At 36.4% G+C, this 23,720-nt stretch overlaps 1 protein-coding gene across 5 annotated transcripts in view; it reads right to left on the bottom strand.

Annotated features, from left to right (window-relative positions):
* The window catches only part of POT1 (protection of telomeres 1), a 60,801-nt gene that overhangs the window by 14,906 nt on the left and 22,175 nt on the right, over window positions 1-23,720 (bottom strand). For all 5 annotated transcript variants that reach the window (XM_042815763.1, XM_042815762.1, XM_042815766.1 and 2 more), the window contains exons 8-12: window positions 18,232-18,362; window positions 12,882-13,172; window positions 9,738-9,893; window positions 1,531-1,694; window positions 797-885 (exon numbers count right to left, since the gene is read on the bottom strand). In XM_042815763.1, the coding sequence (XP_042671697.1) occupies window positions 797-885; window positions 1,531-1,694; window positions 9,738-9,893; window positions 12,882-13,172; window positions 18,232-18,362 (831 nt within the window). The remainder of the gene's footprint in view (window positions 1-796; window positions 886-1,530; window positions 1,695-9,737; window positions 9,894-12,881; window positions 13,173-18,231; window positions 18,363-23,720) is intronic.

The following is a 23,720-nucleotide window of genomic DNA, read 5'->3' as shown; positions in this document are numbered from 1 at the left end:
CATATATTAAATAGCAACACCCATGAAAATAAAAATTTTCAGACTGTATACAGTGAATAGCTGCTAATAGTAATCATACTTCTGCAATCTTTCTGGACAAAAATATAGATACTACTCAAAAAAAAAAAAAAAGAAAGATTGCCTAGTCCCTTCTTTGAACAGCCTCTATGACACATGCATGGAGCAGCAAATCTATGCAAAAATCTCTAAATATTTTATTGATGGCTAAGTAATGTAGGATTTTAAAAGCCAGCAACAAAGGCATAGACTATATTCTAGCTCTAGGGTTTAACTAATGTTTATTTTTAAGATTAAAATATCATTTAAAAAGTAAGACTGAATCTGGAGAACTGTCCCTGTGCTATTACTATTCCATTGTGTTGCACCTTGAAACTCTGCCCCTACCACAACTTTTCCATCCAATGGCTTTAGAAAGGATTCTCAGTTGCTAGCAGCTTAGTGGTGCTTTCAGCATGTGTCTTTGAGGAATCCTCCTTTAGAGTAAGGAAGTTATGACACTCCACTTTATGACCTTTACAGAGTACATTTAAGGACACTGTTCGTGTTTAATAATTCAGTCACTTCCTCGCAGGAAAGTATTTCTTGTTATATGTGAAATGCTTCTGCTGCGAGATGGATACAGTTATGTCAACGTTCAGTTTAATAATCCAAAAGAATTCCCTAAAGTTTTGTCAAAGTAACAATCACACACTTATTTGGACCATATGTACCTTGACCATACTATTCTTATATATACATATCAAAGAAAAAAGAGTGAGTTTTTAATTGCTTTTACCTGTTTCAATGTCAAAAGTGTCACCTAATTCCAACGAAGACACGCTTTCCATATTCTGACTGTCTATCAGTTCCACACATTCTAAGAACCTAAAAATAAAGGGCAACACATTTTCATAGTCTTATGAGACTTTCACACACAGGTAGACGTATAAATTACACATAAATGAATCCTGTGATTTATCAACACACAGGTAAAATGCCCAGACAAATTCTTCAACAGAGACAAAAAACTCAACTGAATCAGAAGCTGCAGGAAGAATGTATATTAATGATGCAGGCAACAGCCTCCTTTCCAAAGCACTGCTGGAATTTCAAACACAATACACTGCCAAAAGAAATCCGTACTACTGGAAACAGAATTCCAGTAAATAAACAGAGATGTCAGTTACTTACCTTTTCTTCATGTACACATTCAGCTCAATAAAGCACTTACATGCACGTGCTCAAAATATCCTCATTTGGATCATCATCTTCTAAAAATTATGTTGCTATGAAAGTGTATTATTGTGCCCTGGATTTATCATTATAGCACTATAAGATAAAATCTTAATTTTCCATTTGAAAAATTAGCCTTCACTTACTTGCCCTCCCAAATATCTATTCTTCATCTTAACAGTGCTAAAGTCATATTCTGTTCCAGAGTTCCCAGTTTCTTACATCCATTTACAATTCCGAACTGCATAGTTATAACTGTTGTCCAGAATCATGTAGGAAAAAATGTATAGCACTTACGTTTTCAGTTCCTCAACATCTGGGTTATTTTCTGGTAAGATTCCTATTCCTCGACCATAGCAAGTGCCACCATGAAGATGAAATTCTATATGCGATGATATATCTTCATTTTTAGCACTTGCCTGTTTTGTATGAATACTGTAAATTCTCAGAAAACTTCCGATCTTAAAGAGAAAACAAAGATTTATAACACAACGTTAGCTACTTAATCTGAAAATTCATAAAGCTCTCTCTGTTTTTACAGAATCACAGAATAGCTGAGGTTGATAGGGATTTCTGGATGTTGTTTGGACCAAACTCATTGCTCAAAGCAGAGTTAACTCGAGCAGGTCACTTGAGGCCTTATCCAGTTGTACTTTGAATATTTTCAAACACGGAGACTCCAGAAGCTCTCAGGCTGACCTGTGTATTTTGCTTTATCAGACAATGTGAACAGCAGCAAAGGCTCCATTCAGAACCAGTGTTCTTACAAAATCTGATTCTCAAACAGGAAGACAGACCAAGGAAGCCAATGTATTCCATTTCTAAGGGCATAATTTGTCTTCCATATTCACTGTTCAGCCTTCAAGCGACTGATGTGCTGTAATCTTCCCAGGTATGATGAACACTCAGCAATTTACCTCATGTCCATCATCATGCATGGCATACTGTTTAGGTAAACATACACATCCAGTTATACACATTTATCAACCATCTCTCACTTTCATGCTACAGGTAACATTTTTCAGTGTCAGAAAAAAAGGATGTGTGTTTGAAACTCAGTGATTCTGACACTATCCCAAACTTTCTCAGCTTTACTGCTCAGGGACGTAGAGCACACACTTCCTGTTTTGCTTAGTCATTCTGTATTTTCTCTAAAAGTTGTGTCAAGTTACACAAAGGGACTTTCAGCTACCTTACACAAATACCTATTCAGAAAGAAATTAAGGAGTGGTGATCACTGAATATAACTTTGCAACTATGCTTTTACTTCTAAATTTCACTCCCTTTATCTCTTTCACCACCATCCCCCCTCCAAAAATCCCCAAACCAATGTTCTAGAGGTAGGTAATCGAGAGACTGAATGACATTGTTAATTTACCCTTGATGGGGTACAAAGGCCTTTGAAACAAATTTACTAGCACCTAAATAACTTCTTTAAAGCATAATCAAAGATTCAGCTGATAGATGGCAAGTTATATTCAATAACCTGGATTTACTTTTGCTTTAAGTATCTTTTAAATAGCACTATATAAATGATAAATTATTTTAAATTGACTTCCATTAGCATTAATATTACAGCAGCCAGTCTGTTAAGTCTCATTTCAGCTTCAGCTCTCACTTTAGATACACTAACAGCCAGTGACAGAGTAACTTTAATCTGCAGAAAGTGAAGAAGTGTGCTTATTAGACTGAACTGGCTAGGTCTTACAGATTACATGTAGACATACATATGGATAAAATCAGATAGAGCAGCATATTGATTCTTGAATCCTCCTCTGTATCACAGAACAGCCTACGACTATATAATGTTGGTAACAAACTGCTTGCTTAAACAATAATTACATATGAAAAAGGTAGCATACTTTGAAATTCAGGCACCTGGGACATAAAAAATGCACTTGGCTTTTAGCATGGAGTTTTAATTGATGTGCACTAGTAAGGAGCTGCTCATTTTGTTCATTCAAAGCATCACGCTCATTTCACACAACTCATTCTTCGTATATTCCGCAACCACTTTAATACTGGTGACAGACTGGTAGCATCAGTGTTCCAGAAACAGGTTAGAAAGGAGGTATGCATGTCATCTCCCACTCAACGGGCAAAAAAAATCTTACAATCACACTATAAAGCATCACATCATTGACCTTTTATCAAATGTTTCCATTAAATATATGCTTAAAAAGCACCACACCTAGCTTATTTTGTTCTTCCTGTCTTAACCTCCACGTGAAATAATCCACTTTTCAGTTCTTCTCCCCAAATTAGAGCAGATGTGTAGATCTCCATAAGCTCACTCAAGAAACTTAAACACACAAACATTCTGCAGAGAAGCAGTGGACTTGGCATGCAATTGAAGCCACAGCTGAATAGAAGCCATTTTGCATTAACTGAACCCGTATCTACCATTATGCTTGCTATAACAAAAGGGCTTTTGACTATGACTCAGTCACGCAACTGAATATCATTACATCATTTTAATTCATCCTGAAACAGAAACACTCCTTACAGTTGTATCAACACAGTAATGTACACATCTATGGCAATATGCCAGAAAAATCCCCTGCATTTTTCAAGCCCTCCTTTCCTTTTTATTGCTAATCTCCAACAGAAACAAACAAGCATGCAAAGCCTGCTGATATCAGTAGGAAGGTTTCAACGTTTAGATGGTGTTTAAGAGACTGATTGGACACTGAATAAACAAAAATCAAAGGGACAGACAACATAAAACTAAATCAATGACTATGATAAATGCTTTTGGATAAAGAGCCTTAGTTCCTAGCTAAGTTCTACTTATAAAATAACCCTATGTCAAACTTTTTTTCTTTCAGAAAGCAATTTAAGGGCTACTCCAATAATAATGCCTCCTGTTTTACTACACTGGCTGACTATGTCAGAGGTAGATCTTGGTGGAATGGCAGTAGAGGACAAACCTTCCTGACAATATTCAGATACATGTTGTTGCCATATGACAGATGGCAGCAGAGGGACAGTATAACAAATGGTGTCTGACACAGCAGTGCATATGAAGCAAAGGTGTGTCACTGAATTCCTCCATATGGAAAAAAACTGCACCCACTGACATTGACACTTGCTGAATACTTATGGAGACCAAACAGTGGATGTGAGCACAATGAGGGGTGGATGGCTTCTTTCAGCAGTGGCAACAGTGACGGTGGGTCACCTCTGCTGGTGAAGATTTTTATGAGTGTGGCACACAGGCTCCTGTTCACTGCTGGTGAAAAATGCACAGCTACTGGTAGTGGCTACATTGAAAAATAGTGTTTTGTAGCTGAGTACTTGCTCTATCAAAACAGTGCTGTTGTGCTCCCTGTATCTGCCGTAGTTTCCATGGAAATAAATAGCAGATATTACTTTTGGAGTGACCTGTGTAGAAGTCATCGGAAAAAAGGCTGCTATAATTGAAGATCTTTTTGTTTCAGAAACACCTTATGAAAAAACTAAGTATTTAATGTTTAATTACATGCACAAACTTAAAACTTTACTTGTAGTGGAAGAGAGCCAAGAAATCAAAAACATAAAATGCTGGGTTTGCCTTCTCAAACTGCATGCTGAAATTAACGCAAAAAGCAATGTTTCAACACAACAACTAACTTCCCAAGATGCGTAATCACCACAGAAATATTACTTTTTTCCATCCACATTTTATTAAATCTCTTCTGAAGGCATTATTGTTATTTTATGTTTTAATATCACTCACAACTGTATTACAAAGATGCATTATAATCAGCACTGTCAAATACTGAAAAAAGTCAGGAAGGTATAAATGCAAACACAAAGTAACAGATCTGACTGTGCAAGACAGGCCTGCGTTTTCCATAAATTCCTTGGGGGGGCAGCATTGCTTACTCTTAGTAGCAGCGAGTAACTACCGAGCGTATTACAGCTAAAATATTACTGCATTTGTGTTCACTGAATGCCTGCAGATCACAGTATACACTGTATACTTGTCTGAGACAAATTATAACCTAAATTAAAGCAAAATCCATGATTTACAGAGTCATCACTAAAATCTAGTACAAAAGTACCGTAATTATTTGACCCGACTGCAATTCTATTTACAAACTACCTGCCTACTGCAGAGAAAATTTATTTCAAATAAAATTAAAACAGTAAGAAAAAAATCTGGCAGTATCATAAAATATAGCAGTAATGATATCCTACTTGCAGGACAATTCAAACATGACTACTCTTAAAAATAGGTATCAAAGCTAAAGAAAACTAAAAAACAAGTCCCATACACAGTTCCCTGTAACTATTCAAGTTAAAAACATTTTTTAGCAAAGCAAATTCTCGCAATTTCTTCAAAACAAAGGGTTGCATTTACATTTAGCACTGGTGAATTTTGGAAAGTGATTTGTCACAGCAGCTAAATGTTGATGTTTTGTCACCAGTGTCTGTCCAGAGCTTGTCTTTATGCACAGGAATCACTTAAATTCATCTGTACTGATTTGGCTGTCAGGTGAGGTCCTGGATGACTGGAGGAAGGGTCACATCACTCCCATTTACAAGACAGGGAGCAAGGAGGACCCTGGGAACTATAGACTGGTGAGTCTCACCCCTGTGCCTGGGAAGATCATGGAACAGATCATTCTGGATGACATGCTTGATCACACGAGGAATGAACGTGTGATCTGAGACAGCCAGCATGGCTTCATCAGAGGAAGGTCATGCCTGACCAATCTGGTGGCCTTCTGTGATGGAGTGACGGCATTGGTGGACAAGGGAAAGGCGACCGATGTCATTTACCTGGACTTGAGCAAGGCCTCTGACATGGTCCCCCACCACATCCTCATCTCCAAATCGGAGGGAAGTGGATTTGATGGGTGGACACTCGATGGATAAGAAATTGGTTGAAAGGCTGCAGACAGAGGGTGGTCATCAGTGGCTCTATGACCAGGTAGAGGCCGTCCCCCAGGGGTCTGTCTTCGAACCAGTGCTCTTTAATGTCTTTATCGGTGACATCAATGTGCACCCTCAGCAAGTTTGCTGATGACACCAAGCAGAGTGATGTGGTTGACATGGTGGAAAGAAGGGATGCCATTCAGAGGGACCTCGACAGGGCCCAGGTGAACATGATGAGGTTCAACACGGCAAAGTGCAGAGTTTCGCACTTGGGCCGGAGGAATCCCAGGCATCCATACAGACTGAAAGGAGCAATACTTGAGAGCAGTCCTGCAGAGAGGGACCTGAGGGTCTTGATAGATGAAAAACTTAACATGAGCCAGCAGTGTGCAAGAAGGCAAATGGTAGCCTGGGCTCCATCAGAAGAGGGGTGGCCAGCAGCGACAGGGAGGTGATTGTCCCCCTCTGCTCTGCTCTTGTGAGGCCCCATCTGGACCACTGTATCCAGGTCTGGAGCCCAAAGTACAAGAAAGACAGGGAGCTGTTGGAGAAGGTCCAGAGGAGAGCCACAAAGATGATCAGGGGACTGGAGCACCTCCCTTATGAAGACAGGCTGAAGGAGCTGGGCTTGTTCAGCCTGGAGAAAAGAAGGCTGTGGGGTGACCTCACTGCAGCCTTTCAATACCTAACGGGAGCCTAAAAACAGGAGGAGAGTCAACTCTTTGAAAGGGCTGATAACAGCAGGACAAGGGGAAATGGTTTTAAGTTGAGGGAGGGGAGATTTAGGTTGGCTGTTGGGGGAAGTTCTTTACAGAGAGAGTGGTGAGGTGCTGGAACAGGCTGCCCAGAGAGGTTGTGGATGCCCCGTCCCTGGAGGTGTTCAAGGCCAGATTGGATGGGGCCCTGGGCAGCCTGGTCTGGTATTGAATGGGAGGTTGGTGGCCCTGCATGTGGCAGGGGGGTTGGAGATCCATGATCCTTGAGGTCCCTTCAAACTCTGGCCATTCTGTGATTCTGTGATTTTTAGATCACAGAATCCACATATTTTATGGCAGATATTCAAGGTGATTTTTTTGTGATCATTTTATCCTATCAGCAGTTCAATTTCACTAATTGTGCACTACCTGCATGTGACAGGAAGCACATACACTGTAATGGGATGTGGTCCTTCACATCCAAGGAAAGGAATACCACAAATTTAAATCCATGAAAAGGACTGTGAAATTTCTGGATGGAATGGTCCTTAAAGGTCATCTGGCTCCAATCCCCATATCATGGGCAGGGCTGACACCCACTAAATCACGTATCTAGTACTTAGCAAAATACCACCAATGGAGAAATGCATGTCATAGATCTAATTTTTGAGTAGTATAGTGAAGTCTGCACGAATCCTAAGAACCTCTAGAAACACAGGAATAAAAGACAGAAGGATAACAAAGTAAGACCTACAGGGAGAAAGGGTACTCTGCAGAGCTAGCTGCAGGCTGGGGTTCCTTGAAAAATGGGAAAGCCTCAAGCACTCAGGGTGCACAGGAGAGGGAAATTCAAGAAAAAGCAGTGAACACCATTATCTCTGCTTCGCTGTAGCTCTGTTTATGTCTTTCTGTCCCAGGAAATAATCTATTCAGAGAGATAACACTTCTGAAAATTTTGTTTGTGTTTTGCTAAGGCAGAAAATGCTGAAAAGTCACAACTTTTATTACATGAAGGGAGGGCAGTAACAGGTGACAAAAAGTCCACGTACAGTATCAACTACAGCATACCTTAAAAGAGACTTTAACAAATGATTGCTTTCTGACACTGTGCTCTAGGATTTACTATCAACTGACTATAATATATAAGCCAGTTTCTCTACACTGTTCCTTGGTTATTTACAACGTTCTTGTCTGAGCATGTAACCTACAGATACAGTTTTAATGTAAGAACAAATAATTCAGATTTATTGTGTTTTTTTCTGCCCTTCTGCAGACTGAAAAACTGCATAAAGTGTATTGTTCCTACACAAAACTTCATTTCAAAAGTGCAACTGTCATTGCAAATGGTACAACATGGGAGTGTAGCCTAAAAGCTCCTCAATGACATCCAATAAAAAGGCAATTCTACATTACATTCAGATGCAGAAGAGATGGCTCAAAAATTGAGCACTTTTATTGTTTCTGAAATAATAAACTGGCAAAAAATCAGTACGCAGTTTCTGTCCACATTATTCTTGTGCTCACACTCAGAAGGTGGACATAGATGAAGTAAATTCCCACCAGTTCAATAGTACACCAAAATGATTTTCTAAAAATCTTTGTATAACAAATCTTTGAAATAAAATATTATATGGGTAAAAGAAGAGTACTTTAGTTACACTTTCTTATAACACTATATGATTTTCGCTAGTATTTAAAAATATACCTTTTATTATATTAAATTTTATAAGCCACTTCAGCAATTTAGATTTTTCCATAAAATAAAATTGTGTAAATTGTAATCTGAACTCAGCAAATCTTTCTGAAGTTTAATTATAAGGGTATTATTTTTTTTTTTCTTCAATAACTCTACTAGGATAATCCACTAAAAAGTGGAAACGAACAAACAAAAACCCCCACAAAACACGAATATCTTAACACTTCTACAGTTTACATGAGTGAAAGTAACACTTCCTGTGTTTCTGTAGAGAAAAACAGCCTGTGCCACTCAGTAGGTCAAGTCAGGTTCCTGAACAGTTTCACATCAGAGCTTCAGCTCTGCACTATGCAGTGTCCAACAAAAGCACAGATACTTCACAGTTAAGAAAGAACAAGTAAGATTGAAAAAAAGCACAAGGGAGAATTAATGAAAAACTCCCAATTTGCACGTAATCAACAGGAATTCCTAAATATACTGAATATATTCATTAAATATTAATTAAAATTCCTAACAGTAAATATTTTCCTTCTTCATTTTCATAGAATGGTTTAGGTTGGAAAGGGCCTTAAGGATCAACCTTCAACCTCTCACTATGAGCATTCTTAGACTCTGGCCTAAGAAATGTCTACCATGTACCTTTGTTTTGTGTCAAACACTACCTTAAAAACTATGCTTGGGTACAGAAGACAACCCATAAGATTGAAGACGTACTTTTGGCTAATTTGCTGTATTTAGAAGCAAGATGGCAGTATTGCTGAAGATCAAGTGCTTAATTACATTGTTGCTTTCTCTAACTGAGCAAAATCAACATTACTGACCCACTAAATGAAGACAGCACTGGAAGTTGCAGAAGTTTACAGAACAGATAAAATCTTTTATTCAGAATTACAGGCCTTAAGTGGAATAATAAATCCAATCCTTGTTTATATCATTTAAAAATAATTCTGCAGCACAGAATACATTTTCAGAATGCACTACATACAAAGTATGTATGATATTACAATGTCTGGAGAGAACTGCTTAATTGGAAGAATTTCTTTCATGGCAATTTAGGGTAATGAGGCTGTTTTACACATGTTGAAGGAGTTCTGTATTCAAATAAAAGGTATAAGAAATACACTGAACAATGAAGAGCCACATTTGAGACTAATTAAGAACCGAACTGCACAGATACATTTTCTGAAGCAAGTTCCAGACAGAAAATAGACCACAAATTGAGAGCTGGAAACAATGAATTGTACAATTACCTTGAGTGATTTTGCCAGTTGTACATGGTTGTCATAGACTAAAACATCCACTGTTAGATTTCGCAGATGATAAAGAAGAACTTTGTCTCCCTCCAGTTCTTTTGCTTCCACAGGAACCTTCCATGTTGGGTAGGGGCATTTTGTGCCATCCCATACCTGCAATCAAAACCAACTATTTCAATACTCAAAATATTAATGCGTAGGAATTCATACATACTGGTGCAACAGCAAATAAGATACCAATGAGTTATGCTCTTCAGGTGAGGTGGAAACAGGGACAAGGAAGGGTGAAGACACCAAAGGTCAATTTTTAAAGGGTTTCTACCCCTTTCTGAATGTTTAACTGCTATGAATCAAAGGACACAAAGGAAAAGATCTAGGAAGCAGCAAAACAATGTACATACGCACGGAGAACAACTCATGGCTGAAATGCTCATGCCAAATCAAGAGATAAAAGGGGAAATTATTTACAGTTAAAATAACCCATAACATCAAATTAATGTTCCCAAATAAGAGTGTAGGGTATTCTGAAGGACTCACATAATAAGCTTGCACATGCCCTCACAGAATGAAACAAACAAACAAAAAAAGGCCTGTTACGAAACATTTAAAAGCACCTTTGATTGAGATGCTGCCCTTTCCTGCAATTAGCCAAGCTTTTCCAGAACTGAGCTAGAGAAATATAGATTTAATGCTATAGGCATACATTATGAAATTAGATGCTTAGTTTCCTACTGTTTTTCAAACTGGCTTTGCTTGAGATACATTGGTAGTTCCACACTTGTAAGATGGATCTTACAAACTGAAATAATGTGAATGTGCCCTGTCAGGTCAAAGCTTACAATGTCCTTTGCAAGAGGAGCTAATGGGGCTGATGTCAGGCCGTATTTTGAAGAATTTCTAAGCCAATAAGCATTCTTTACAAGAAAAGAAAGTTCTTTGGAAAATTATGTGTTTTATGCGATTTTATTTATTTACTATTTTAAACTTGTACAAGTAAGAGCACAGCTACTTTGGGAGCTTATCAGATGCATTCTACTTGTAGATGAAAATACAGGAGCCAAGGCTTTCTATTAATTTTTCTGTATCTGCTAGTGCTACGGTTATGAACAGCTAGCCTCATGCCTTCAATCTTACCAACAATAATCAAACTTTGAATAACAAACAACAAATAGTTTCATTACTAGTCATGAACAAACAGGAATTACGGAATAGTTAGTGATGATATGTGATCACCATGTTGCAAAATGCGGAAAAAGGGGAGGCACCATGAACCCTGCTTTCCTGACTCATTAAGGCCCTCCAACAGAATATACTGATTGTATGACATAACATAGGAAACTGACAGATAGAAGAATAGTTAATAAAACCCTTATGAAATGGAAAAATGACAGCAGCACTTCCAGCGTGAAGACTCCTCTGATTTGAAATTAAATTTTTCAGAAATAATTAACTGCTGCTTCATTTCAATTTAAGCTTACCTTCGTAAGACAAGCAACACAGCTTCATGTCACATCAGCTTAAGGAGCCACGCTCGTACAGAATAATTTATTGAGTGTAATATTAAAGATAATGCTATGGGTGATGCACAGAAATCACCAAAATTCATCATAGTTCTGTTTGAAGCAATTACACTAGTTAACTTGAGCTCAGTGCTTAAAACTGTCATTATACTTCACTGTATTATCAACCATGAAAATAACTGTGTCTTGCAATGACACAGTAAATGTACACCATTATTAAAAAACCCAAGAACAGAAAGTTAATAATATATGATATGTAATCATCAACCAAACTGAACTTGTGCTTTGATTTTTTGTTTAATGAATCAACAAAATAATCAGACCTCTGTCTACAATATTTATAAAAAGGCTTCTCTTACAGCTTTACCAACATTCTATATGTAAGGAAAGAATTTTGGCCTGCTTGCAATTAGCAACAGCACATCTATGTTAATCTATCAGTTTTTAGCTTGTTTGGTTCATTTTAATACAAATTTAAGTACTTAATATTTTAAAGTGCTAAAAAAAAGATACTGACAGAGGATTCAGTATGAGAAAAACTGATCTAGTGCCAGTGGATTTCATTAAGACTTCACTATTCTGACTCCACACAGCTGCACCCTGTGAAGTTCACCTCCTCGTTTTAAGTACTTGACAAAACAGTCTTCAAACTTTACAACTCAGAAAAAAAGGGAAAACAAGTAATATTTACTTAAGAAAGTCCTTGTGCTTCTCCTTGCAAAGGGCCTTTTAATGCTGAACACACATTAATGAATGAGAATTAGGCTAGAAGGTTCTGAAATTTTACTGCATGCCATTTGACAACCATTTCGTAAGAGACAGTTAAACGGAAATATTTGTAACAGTTGCACAATGTGATACAGGGTGACACTCAAGTTTTGCTTCTGTACAGCACATAGAAGAGTATTTCCTGCTTTACTAAGAGAACGATGCAACTTGCTGTTTCTAAAAAGATTGTATCAGTAAGCTTAATACAGAAGTACCATTAAATATTTTTATTTTTCATTTTATAACTTTGTCTTCAAAAAACATCTTCAATGCTTACAGTTTAACAATCAACTTAAAAAACTGAAAATAAATACAGAGCTGTTTCAGAATAACATCAAACTGATGCACAGGGAGGTAAACCAAGAAAAATAAGGAGAGCTAGTTTATATTTAGCTGATGCTAAGGATCACTCCTCAGAAAGTACTTTCCTGTTGTGTGGCATTTATATTCTGTGCTTTCATTAAGCAATGATCCCCCAAAGTGCTCATGTGTAACTAAAGAAGCTACGTAGAGCTCTAGAGAGTACCACGTACTGAATTACTTATATACTGTACATCTAGAAAAATAAGCAATAATTGCTACTGAGTAGAAAACAAGGTTACAATTCAAAACCAAAAATTATTTCTCAACTTTAAGAAATCTTACAATATTTACCTAGAAATGTTTGTAGTACTTACCATCCATACCAATGCCATCTTAAAAAACTTTCAAAATAAATGAATTAGAGAAAAAGAACTGAGATTCCTGTTTTGTCTCCACAGAAACAAAATAGTACAGAATCATACATTTCCTTAATCTCTACATATTAATCCACATAACAATATAAAAAATTACTTAAAGAAAACAAATCTACCTTTAGAAGAAAAGATGATCCATCCACTTTTGCCTTCCCTACCAGCTGACAAGTGAGATCGAAGAACATCATTGGCTTAACATCAGACAATTTTGCTTCTGGTCCAGAGACAGAAAGATTACTGGCTGCCCAAATACGTAATTCTTCTACTGTTTTCTGTTCTTCATCTATGAAGGTATACACTTTGCTAGAAGCTCGAGGAACTACTGGCGCTCCTACAGTTCCATCAAATGTCAAGGATGCAAATCCTGCACTGGTAATTCCTTGCATTTGTCCATTGTATTCCCTGATCTACAAGAAAACATGAAAAAAATGATTGTACTTCACTGAAGTATGCTTACGCTTCTGTTTTATCATATGCATCAATAATGGATCACTACTCATTTTCATTCCTGGTGCCAGCAGAAGAGACGAAATAAGAAGAAAAAAGCAAATTAATGCTAACAAATAAGCAAAGCATGTAAGGAGGAATTTCTAACATCAAAAATTATTTCAAGAAGCAGACTAAGATCAGCATCAGTGCAGACTAATTCACTCACAAGTCTCAAAATCTTTTTAGCATCCAGAAATCTCAAACCTTGATTTTCAAACAGTTGCTTTGACCCATTCTCATAAAACTAAAATTAGCTGACTGAAATCGCATCCAGGTTTCTGAATGTCATTTGTGAGACAGGTTAGCTTAAGATACCTACAGACAAACCAGTACTCTAGCACCAAAAAAAATTATATCTTTGAATTGTTACTAATTTAATAAGTTATTGCTCAGAAATGTGCCAGACAATTGAGCCTGCACCTTCACTTTCTATCGTATCCAGAGACTGATTTTGCTGTTAAAGTCTGAAAGTTGTCACTAATTCTATTCAAATAAAAAATGCACCCTGTTAGAGGAGTAAAACAAATTTTCACTATTTTCTTATATTTTTTAAATAGTTTTCTCACACCCAGTATAGTCATGACAGTCTAAACAAGTTTGGATAATATTGTATGTAGATTACATTTCCTTGTATTTTAATACTGTACTCCTAGTATACACATGGCTTCAGCTGCAAAGAACTAAAGAAGCAATTTAAAGTAAGACAATAAATAATCTGTGTGCTCGTATGAATTAAGCTATTTTCAACATGTTTAAATATAACAAGAAGAAACTGAGTTAAAATCTGCAGACATCTTTCTACGAAAAGTTAAGAAGTCACATGGAAGCAGAATATTTTTTAATGAAAATATAAAAATACAGAGATATCAAGACCATTGATTATAACTTATCTTCTATTATTTCTGTGAACTACTGTGCTCAAAATATCAGTTGAAATTTCTGTAGTAATTAAACACAAATTAAAGGAAACAATCAACAATACATTGCATATTTCTTTTACCAGTTCAGAAAACATGATGTCCACAAGAACTGCATTTACAAAGAATACATACCTAAACCAGATTAATTAACTTCTGCTTTGGTTATCATTTGAAAACCAGCAGGTATTATGATACTATTTTAGAAATATTCTACAGAGAAAGTGGCCCAGTATATTTGAGAAAATTTGGATAAAGCAATAAATAACTATATTTTGGAAAAAGCCTCAGGTATTTAAGACAGGATTGGTGACTTGATCCAATACAACTCAGAACAAAAATTTCAGAAAATGTGTGAAATTCTAAGAACTTCTAATTTTGGAAGAAGACTATAATTGCCTAGAGTTAATACATCTTGACATTATGCATTATAGGACATAAACTTGCCTTCCTCTGCTTTACAACTTGACAACTATGGTCAGAGCTGACTAGAAATGAAGACTGAGCATATAATTCTGCACTGGTCTCTCAGTACTTTCCATAGTGCACCAGGTAGCAAGAGAAGGAACCAATGTTAATGGGACAATCTTGACTAAACTGAAAGAGAGAATACACTGAGACAAGAAAATCACTACACAAGTGCAAAGGTGAGTGCTCCTGGAAATAATGGCAAACTGGTTTAGACCAGGGTTAGTAATATAATGGAACAAATGTTGCCTTAAGTATTACAGAGTTTAAAGAAAGTGATGCTCAAGAACAGAGGCAGAACTAGCAGGGATATTAGAAAGGATGTGTGATTGACTCTGCTGTATTTATGAAGGCAAGCTTCTTATGTCTGATTATCAGATTGCTAAGTATCGCTTCATTCTTGACAAGCAAACAGCCTTGAAACTCACTAGCAGAACATATCTTACTCTACTGAACTGACTGACCTACACAGATGGTATAGTCACATGTATCATGGCTATAAAGTGCTTTTGCTCAAAGGAGCACTGTGTTTATGTTGTGAATCTGAACAGCTGAATATGCACTCGATAGAGAGGGGTTTTTTTAATTGCTGTTTTCCTCCATCTAACTTTGAAGTTAGAACATTAAAACTGTAAACCATACACATTCCAAAGTACTGGAATGACACAGTTGTTGTCTATTTAAGCACAGTTCAGCTCATGATGTAATCATTTTATGATACCCATTCCACTACTCATATTTCTACAGAACATCTTCCTATGCAGTGCATGACTGATAAGTCAGTGGTAACAAACAAGTGACGTGCAATGAAGAAGCTGTCATCTTTAAGACTCCAATTTCATTTGTTGCACTAACTTCAACCTAGGTACAGAAGTCAAAGCATGAAAAGATAATAGTAGCAATATAATGAAATAGGTCAGCGAGTTAAGATTTTTCATCTTTTTAATCACAATTATTACAGGTTCTGTTATGCTGGGAAAGTCAAGCAAGTAGAGTTTACAATGAGAGGTCATCTCATTATGTTAATCAATATTCACATTTCAAGAACTCAACTTGAGTTACAATTACACAGGGTCTGAGTAGTAGAAGTATACACTCACGACTGTATTAGATATCAAAGAATACAGTGTTTTGAAAATGCAAAGTGCTCAATAATGTTATACATCCTGGAAAAAAAGTCAACAAAAAATGTCCAGTGACTAATAAATGACTGAAAGAGAACAAGCTGAACAAGATGTGTATTCAAAAGTGTATTCTGGTTTATTTCAATCTCATTGCTCTCCAATCCCCAAACACTGAAATAGAAATAAAACAGCAATTCACTTCACCAAGAGCATGGAAATAAATTCTTGTTCAAGAATCATTCGGAGATAATAAGGAATACGAAAGAAAGGTCGATGAGGAAATGAACAATTCTATCATCGTGGCAGGGTTTGTCTAATGCTAAGAATGCTGAACACAAGCCAAAACTCAAAGTCAAGTGAGGATAAAATCAGACAGATTTAGCCAGTAGCAGCTGGATGACCATTCCCTCCATTTAGCAGCTCAAGTAGTAAGCATTAAGTCTAATTTATTAAGAGCATCCACATAGAAGAAGAAAAAAACGAAAGAAACTTGAAATACTTCCTTCTTTGCCAAAAAATAAAGGGGAACTAGAAAGACTGCAGGCCTAGCTTTTATGGTAAGAGGCAAAAAAGATCCCCACACTGTCAGAACTGACTATGGTTGAAGGCCCAAATATGGGACTGTAATTCACTAAGCATTGTAATTCATGAAGCATCATCATTAGACATCATAAAAATGTATTTCAAGAAATATTAACAGAAATGTAATTTAAACTGGACTATCACTCAACCCAACTAACACGACATTTAAAATATTAATTCTCTTAAATAAATACTGAGCAAATAAAACTATTCTCAATCCAGAGTAACACCAACAGAACCTCCTCCAGGACTTTGCTAACACCTCTGCTACTGTGAAGTAGCCCAGAGCAGCCATTTTTAAAATGCTTTTGCTATCAACATCAATTCCCTGGAAGTCTCTCAAAGCATTTCTGGAACATAGAAATGTGAATAAACACTGTAAAGAATATGTATATCTGTTCTCCCTGGTAAACATAGTTGTGACAGGCTAGAACCTCTGCTTTCCATTTGGTAAGCTATGAGAGGGTGAAAAGGCTGGAAAGCAAAATGTGAAGACAGTGAATGAGGAATTGCAGACATACTCAGAACTCTAATTAGTGTTTGTTGTTTTGTTCATGTTTTTATTGAGAACTGTGTTACACAGCGATCATAAATCCTGAACTGGCTATAGTTGAAAGGAAAGAAGAGGTCACCCTACTCCCACATCTCCAAACAGCTGTCAACAGGCTCCTACACCAGCTTTTTACCTGCTCAGAATGGAGAACAAAACTTGCAAAGTTACAGTTATCTCAAGATAGTCAAAACATGCCTGTCCAGAAAAATATAACTATTTAAACTAACTGTAGATCATTTTAAATTAGTAAGTAATTAGACATGCTGTTAAGCTTATGATCTGAGGGGATATGGATTGTGGGCAGCTGGAAGTGTTGGGGCTGGAAACCACCTAAACGAGCTCAGCAGTGACGAAAAAAGCTGTGCGTGGGGAACGTTAACAGTTTGGAACATTACTGAAATACTGACACAATCCTGAAGAACGATTAATCAGTTGAGAAGTATTTCAGCTCAACACCCAAAAAGCTGTTTCCAAATCAGGTGAATAAGGTTTTCTTGTTTTTGCTTTATCAGTAGTTGAGCTGAAACACTGTTAGATTTGCGTAACAGAGATGCATACATAACACCTCCATGAAAGTGGACTTCTTAGCCTGTACTTCACATCTCAAAAATAATCCATTATTTACCTACTGCCCATGCAATTTTTCAGTTCTTTTAAGCGTTACTCTCTCCTTTTTTTTGTGCACACACACACACACACACATATATATATATACACACATATAAAACAGTTTTACTTCAGACACAAGAAACATATTTTTACCTCCACTGAATTTCAGAAACTAGTATGTTTGTAATGCTTATCCTACAGGATTCAGAGAGAATTTGAAATTAAGCATTAGATTTTCCTCCCTGAAAAATCTATGAACTTCCAAGACTGACCACACATATGGTACTGATAAGCAACACAAGCATCAAAACCTCATTACAGCTTAATTCTACTTGAATTATACACAAAGAAGCCTTTAAAGAAGCTTTATACTAAGCAGGAACAGGTTAGCTAGCTTCTGTCTCTAGGTATTTAGAATATGCACGAACAAATGAGTCTCAAAACAGAAGATGTCATTCAGGAGTTGACATAATCATCTATAGAACACTGGATTTTTTGGTTGTTGCTGTTCTAAGAATTTGATGGCTTTGTTTTGGCTCACACCTAAACCACACTCTATTTTATCAACTGACTGTTTTATCCTCTACCTTCAAACTTGAATTTCAAGATACGAACAACTATATTCTTCCTACAGTTCTTTCACTGCAAAAAAACAAAAACAAAAACAACCAACCAACCAACAACCACAACACATTAAAAACAGAACAAAATACCCAATACCTACCTTTACTCTATGAAACCTAACAATATCTCCATTTTTGTAAATTTTTGGTAGAGAATCTAGATTTCCATTGAAAAGAGTGCATGTTAACTTCACGTTCGATTGGTCCACCAGTGTTACGACTGAGCAATAATCTGTAAAATATGAAAGTGTTTGAATGAATAATAGACATTACATAAGCTACTGGTATACAGACGTTATAGATGGAGTGAACAATGATACGGACAAATCTTTTCTGCAGTCATCTCTGCAATTCTCCCAAAGTTAAAGCAGCAGAACAACTTGCAAATGGCCAACCATGCAAATAATTAACACAGGTAACTGAAAACAAAATGTGTGGTGAAGCACAGGTCTGTGAGCCAGGAACACACAAAACATTTTCTCCAGTACTTGACAGGTGTGCTATTTTTTTAAACTTCCAATGATTTTCTTTATAGTATGAGGATGTGTATGTCCACTATCCAATTCTTTTCGAAGACTTGTTTTCACTATTTTCTGAAGATGCAGTGAGTTCAACAAGCTCTAAAAGCAAATTATAAAAGTTATCTAGCATTAATTGCGCCCCAAATATGCAAACAAGGTATTTTCTGCAAGGACACAGTCACAAGGTAATTAATAGAAAGTATAGTAAGAACGTGGAACCTGCCCTTTTAAGGGTAAACATTCATAACAGAATTTTATTTTTATTTATGACCCACAAAATCAAATTCAAAGCAAAACAAACAGGACAGAACAAAACAACCCAGTACAGGACAGTATTTACAGACAACATAAAACAAAACTCTATTTGCCATTTCACACTAAAGAAGAACATCTATTCTTCTGTGCCATATATGAAGTCACTGAGCATGCAGTTGCTCTTTCTTGGTATGGTAGCTGGTTAACTTTCCTCATAACTTTTCAAACACCCAGTATTAACTCAGCTGTATGTTCAGAACCTCAAACATTTGCAAATCTTATCCTAATTAGTTTTAATTAATAAGATGGAGTACTTTTCCTTTGGTTATTTATTATGCTGGCTTTTACTGAAACTTACACTTCAGAGCTAAATAACAACTTTGTAAGCAGATAAAAATTGTAGAATGTTGTATCCTAACTTATTATTTTTAACTATACATTAAGGTACACAGTATTTTGGCTTTAATAAAGCTAGTAAAGATCCTCCAGCAAGAAGTACACTTTTTAGGCATTAAATTAACAGTAATAAATAGTTTATAGTTTAAAACTTCTGAAGTTGGAACTCCAAAGTTTGAACTGAAAGGAGATTGGAGACTACAAAGAGAGAGAACTAGAGTGAAGATGAGCTTGGGAAAACAAATCTTCCCTAAGAGTTTAAATGTCTGTCTTCTCTGTTTCTCAATATCTGAAGCAGTAATTAAACATTTATGTAAACTGCTAATGAATTAAATTTCCCCATCTCTCTCTCCCTCAAAAAAAAAAAAAAAAATATGAAAACTGAACAAAGATGCTGTAAGCATTAAAACAAAGCAGATAAAATTCCCATTACTTTTAATAAAGATACAAACATAAATAAATTGTTCTAGGCAGCTTTGAAAAAGAGAAAACTATCAGTCTACTGAAACTAACAGATTAGTATAATGCAAAAAACTACAGGAATGCAATCAAAAGTGGATGATCGTCATGAGTAAATTCACAGTGAAAAATTCCCCAAACTTGAAGACAACAGATACGTTACACTGAATTAGAATGCATGCTTGTTTGTGTACTTACTGTGCTTTCAAAAGAAATACTCCACTGTATCCAGCAAATACATCCCTAAATTTTACTACCATGTAAACTTAAAAGTTCAAATTCTCTATTGATCGGAATGATTGTTCAAAGAACAAAAATCACTGAAGGCTTACTAAGATGAAAAACAAAACTAATTTTCCTCCAGAAACAAAAATTGATGTACTTCCATAAAATGGATGCTTCTCTTCCTCTCAAATATTTTCTCACACTGATAAATTCTGATCTGTTGCACGTAGAGGTTGCTAAGCATCATTCTTTTGCACACTCCCACAAAAGACACAAGGTCAATACTATGTATCATCTAATCCAATATTCTGTGCTAGGATAAGCAGATATGAATAAAGTATAGCCAGTGGCTGATATGAAACTGAAAGTATTTACTACTGTAATCCAAATACTGATTGTTTTATTTCTCTGGGTTAAGTTGAACAGGTCAGATGCACAGAGACAAGGGCAAAATCAGCTATAAAGAAGAAAAATTTATGGTTCACTGATTTACAATTCTGTACAGATACACGATAGCACATTACAGTGCATTGATATAATTCAACCATGAATCCAAAGTGAAATATCAAGCCCACAGCACACTAAAATTGTTGCTACTGTTTGAAGCTGTGATTATACACCCCAGTCAGTTTCATACACCTGCAGCTGCCTATTTAAGAGGGGGGGGGAGGTGAACACATTTCCTCCATTTTCTTTGCAACTAGCACACCCTGAAGATCAGTATCCTTCTTACTCTAAATAGTATAAAATACTGCACTTTAAACAATCAGAAAAGACCTTCTACATAATATAGGTTCTCTGTTTTTGTGACTGTAGTCTTTCATTCTCAAGAAAGACTTCAAAACATCAATTCTACAATAAATCTAACTAATTTTCTTCAAGAACAAAGCATAAGGACTGATTTTCTTTTAAAGAAATCCTGAACCAGAAAGTCCTTTTTGAAGGTGAACAAAGAAAAAGCCATCTGTCCCTCCTTTTCCATACGGAATGTGAAAATTACTTTCTGCTTTCCAAAGGAGTATGAGAGTTCAGTGATTGAATTTACTTCTCTGTACAAATGGTAAGTTAAACTCTAGATAGAACTGATGAATTTAAATAATAAGATAGTGTCCTAGTGTAGATGAAACAACATCATAAATGTAATTGCTCAAACTTCTGATTTTTTATTTTACAACATACTTCCCAATAAAGAAAAACTCAGTTACCAAACTACCAAAAAGTAAGTTTACATACTGGGGACAATTTTCTTCTCTTATAGGAAGTTTCACCACTGGTAATTTACTTATAACACTTCGCTTTAAAAATGCGACACCTAAGTGAAGTGAAGAGTGTGAAGCGCATGAATGCCTTCTCCAGCCACAGATTCACAAATCCCTCAAGCAGAGGCACAGCCCCTCCATCTGTACTGCACCCCTTCTTGGATCTCAGGCTCACCTTGCAGCTTTTGTACACAAAGGAGTGGGAGTGTGAATATGCTGAGAATTCAAAGATTTAAGAAAAATAAGAGGATAAGACAAACTGCAGCCTTCAGCTGCAAGGCTCAGCCAGACAGGTATACTGACCAGCCCTGTTTTACATGCGGCCCTTTTGCACTCTTTTTTACCTATCTCCTCCACATTCCTCCTGCTCCCACTTCCCCTTGCATGCACACTTGCGTTTACAGAGTTCTGCAGTTTCTGCATCCTCCCAGTCCAGGATCCCCATTTCACAACATGATCAGCTACAAGTGATGTTAGAAGCAGTGCCTGTAGCTCCATAGTCTGCCAGTCAGTGACTGAAGTTTGTTTCTTGAGATTGTCTCCCAGCCAAGATGACCTCCATCAGATAACCCTGCTGGCATAAAAAAATCTCACATTCTCATCGGCTCTCACAAATTAGTGTGGCTAACCACACTTGGTTCACTGCCTCCCTGCCTTATTGTACTTACTGTCTCACAAAAGGGCCATGGACCAGATACCTTTCAAAAAGCAGGCAAAATAAATCTAAAGCTCAGCACATTTATATACTACAAAAGATTGCTTTAACCTTTTAAAATGCTTTAACTTGTTTGATGTCCCCATATTTGGAGATACTCAAAAACTATCCAGACATGGTCCTGGGCAAGCAGCTTTAGGTGGCCCTGTGTGTTGGATTAGATGACCTTTGGAGATCTCTTCTCACCACAGCTGTTTTGTGATGGCTGAAGATTTCTATTAAGCATTAAAGGGAATGCTGAATTTAGTTAATTTCTTCAATGTGATGAACTGCTAATTGGCTTGGAGTTTTATTACACACACACCAAAAAATCTCGTGTTTCTAGAGTTGACTGACGTCCTTAATGAAAAAAAAACCACAGATGCATAAAATCTAAGCTGTTAAAAAATTTACTGATTGATACTTGCATACTGTATCACATCCAGATCAAGAACATTTTAAATAGCAAAGGTTTTAAACTGTTTTGAAAGTAAATCCAAAATATTGATAACTGTTTACCGGCTGAATTTCCCTAACAAAATGAATAATGAAATCATTCTTAACAGCACAAATGAATTTAAAGTTTCAACAGTTTAGGATCTGCAGGCCAAAACCATTTTTTTTTAATGAACAAAACGATTATGGAATGAGTCTCCTAGCTATTAAAAAGTACAACTGAATTTTTAAGAAAGTCTGAAATAAAAGCCAGCCACCTGAAATTGTCCTGATGCGTAAAATAGTAAGAACTATATAAGCTTACTGTTTCACAGATCTGTAGTCTTGCAAAATCAAAGTTAAAAGTGAACAGAGAAGGAAAGAGAGGGAACAATCATTACAGCAGCATGAACAGTGCTGCAATTCGAGTTCTTGCTTTCAGTCATAACTATTATATTCTACAATATCTGCTTCCAGTAAAAGACAAGGACTTCAGAGTTGCATTGTGCCTGCAAACACCCAGAGCAAAATTTAAATTCTGGACTTCTAAATAAGCAAGTTCTGTACTGTTCAGTTCAGAGAAGTTATCAGCTGGTCAGCTGAAGCAACACCTTAGCTCAAGCAGTATAAAAACTGGCATAGTACAGTCATCTGAATGGTAGAAAATTATCAAGTTTCAATACTATACTGACTCAGCAAAAGGATTGGTCTTACAATAGCAGCACTCCAAACTGCATCTTTTCTCTTTTTTTCTCTTTTCTTTTTCAATATACTTATTGAAAGTACTTATTAGGAGGTTAACAGCATGTGATGGACAACCAGGAATGGACAGTTAACCTACAAGGACACTTGTAACACCTCAGGATTGGCACTTCTTAAAATAACTAGGAGAGAGAAGCCACTTAAATGGGAAGCACAGAGTGAATTGTCTGCCTTACATGCTCCCCATATTCTTTTAGACTAACTCCTTAAGGCTCTTTCAAAACAATTACCAAATTAATAGTTAAAGTAATTTAACAAGATGAAGTCTTTCATTTCACCTTGTTAAATAAAACAAAGAGAACAAAACACAATCATGTAGTGAAACAGCGCTTATAAAAAAAGTTTAGTAAACAAAAGGAATTCATTATTATTACAAGGACTATCTGAAAATCAGTGAAATTCCAAGTCAACATCAATAGAAAGTTACACTAACAATATGGAGGGTGCTAACCTTCAAGCTTCTGAGCTCTAAATTAAAATAGCATAAAACATGAATGTGTTGTCTGTGTAATTTTAACGGTCACTGAAAAGCCAAAGTTTCCTCAACTGCTATGGCAACTCAAGCTTGCTCTCTACATTACAGC

Source organism: Centrocercus urophasianus, unplaced genomic scaffold (assembly GCF_019232065.1).
Source record: "Centrocercus urophasianus isolate 14NV4802_14NV808 unplaced genomic scaffold, USGS_Curo_1.0 seq_15, whole genome shotgun sequence".
Classification (NCBI taxonomy): domain Eukaryota; kingdom Metazoa; phylum Chordata; class Aves; order Galliformes; family Phasianidae; genus Centrocercus; species Centrocercus urophasianus.
Note: the sequence above shows the minus strand (reverse complement) of the source record. Positions and strands in the feature narration are given on the sequence as shown.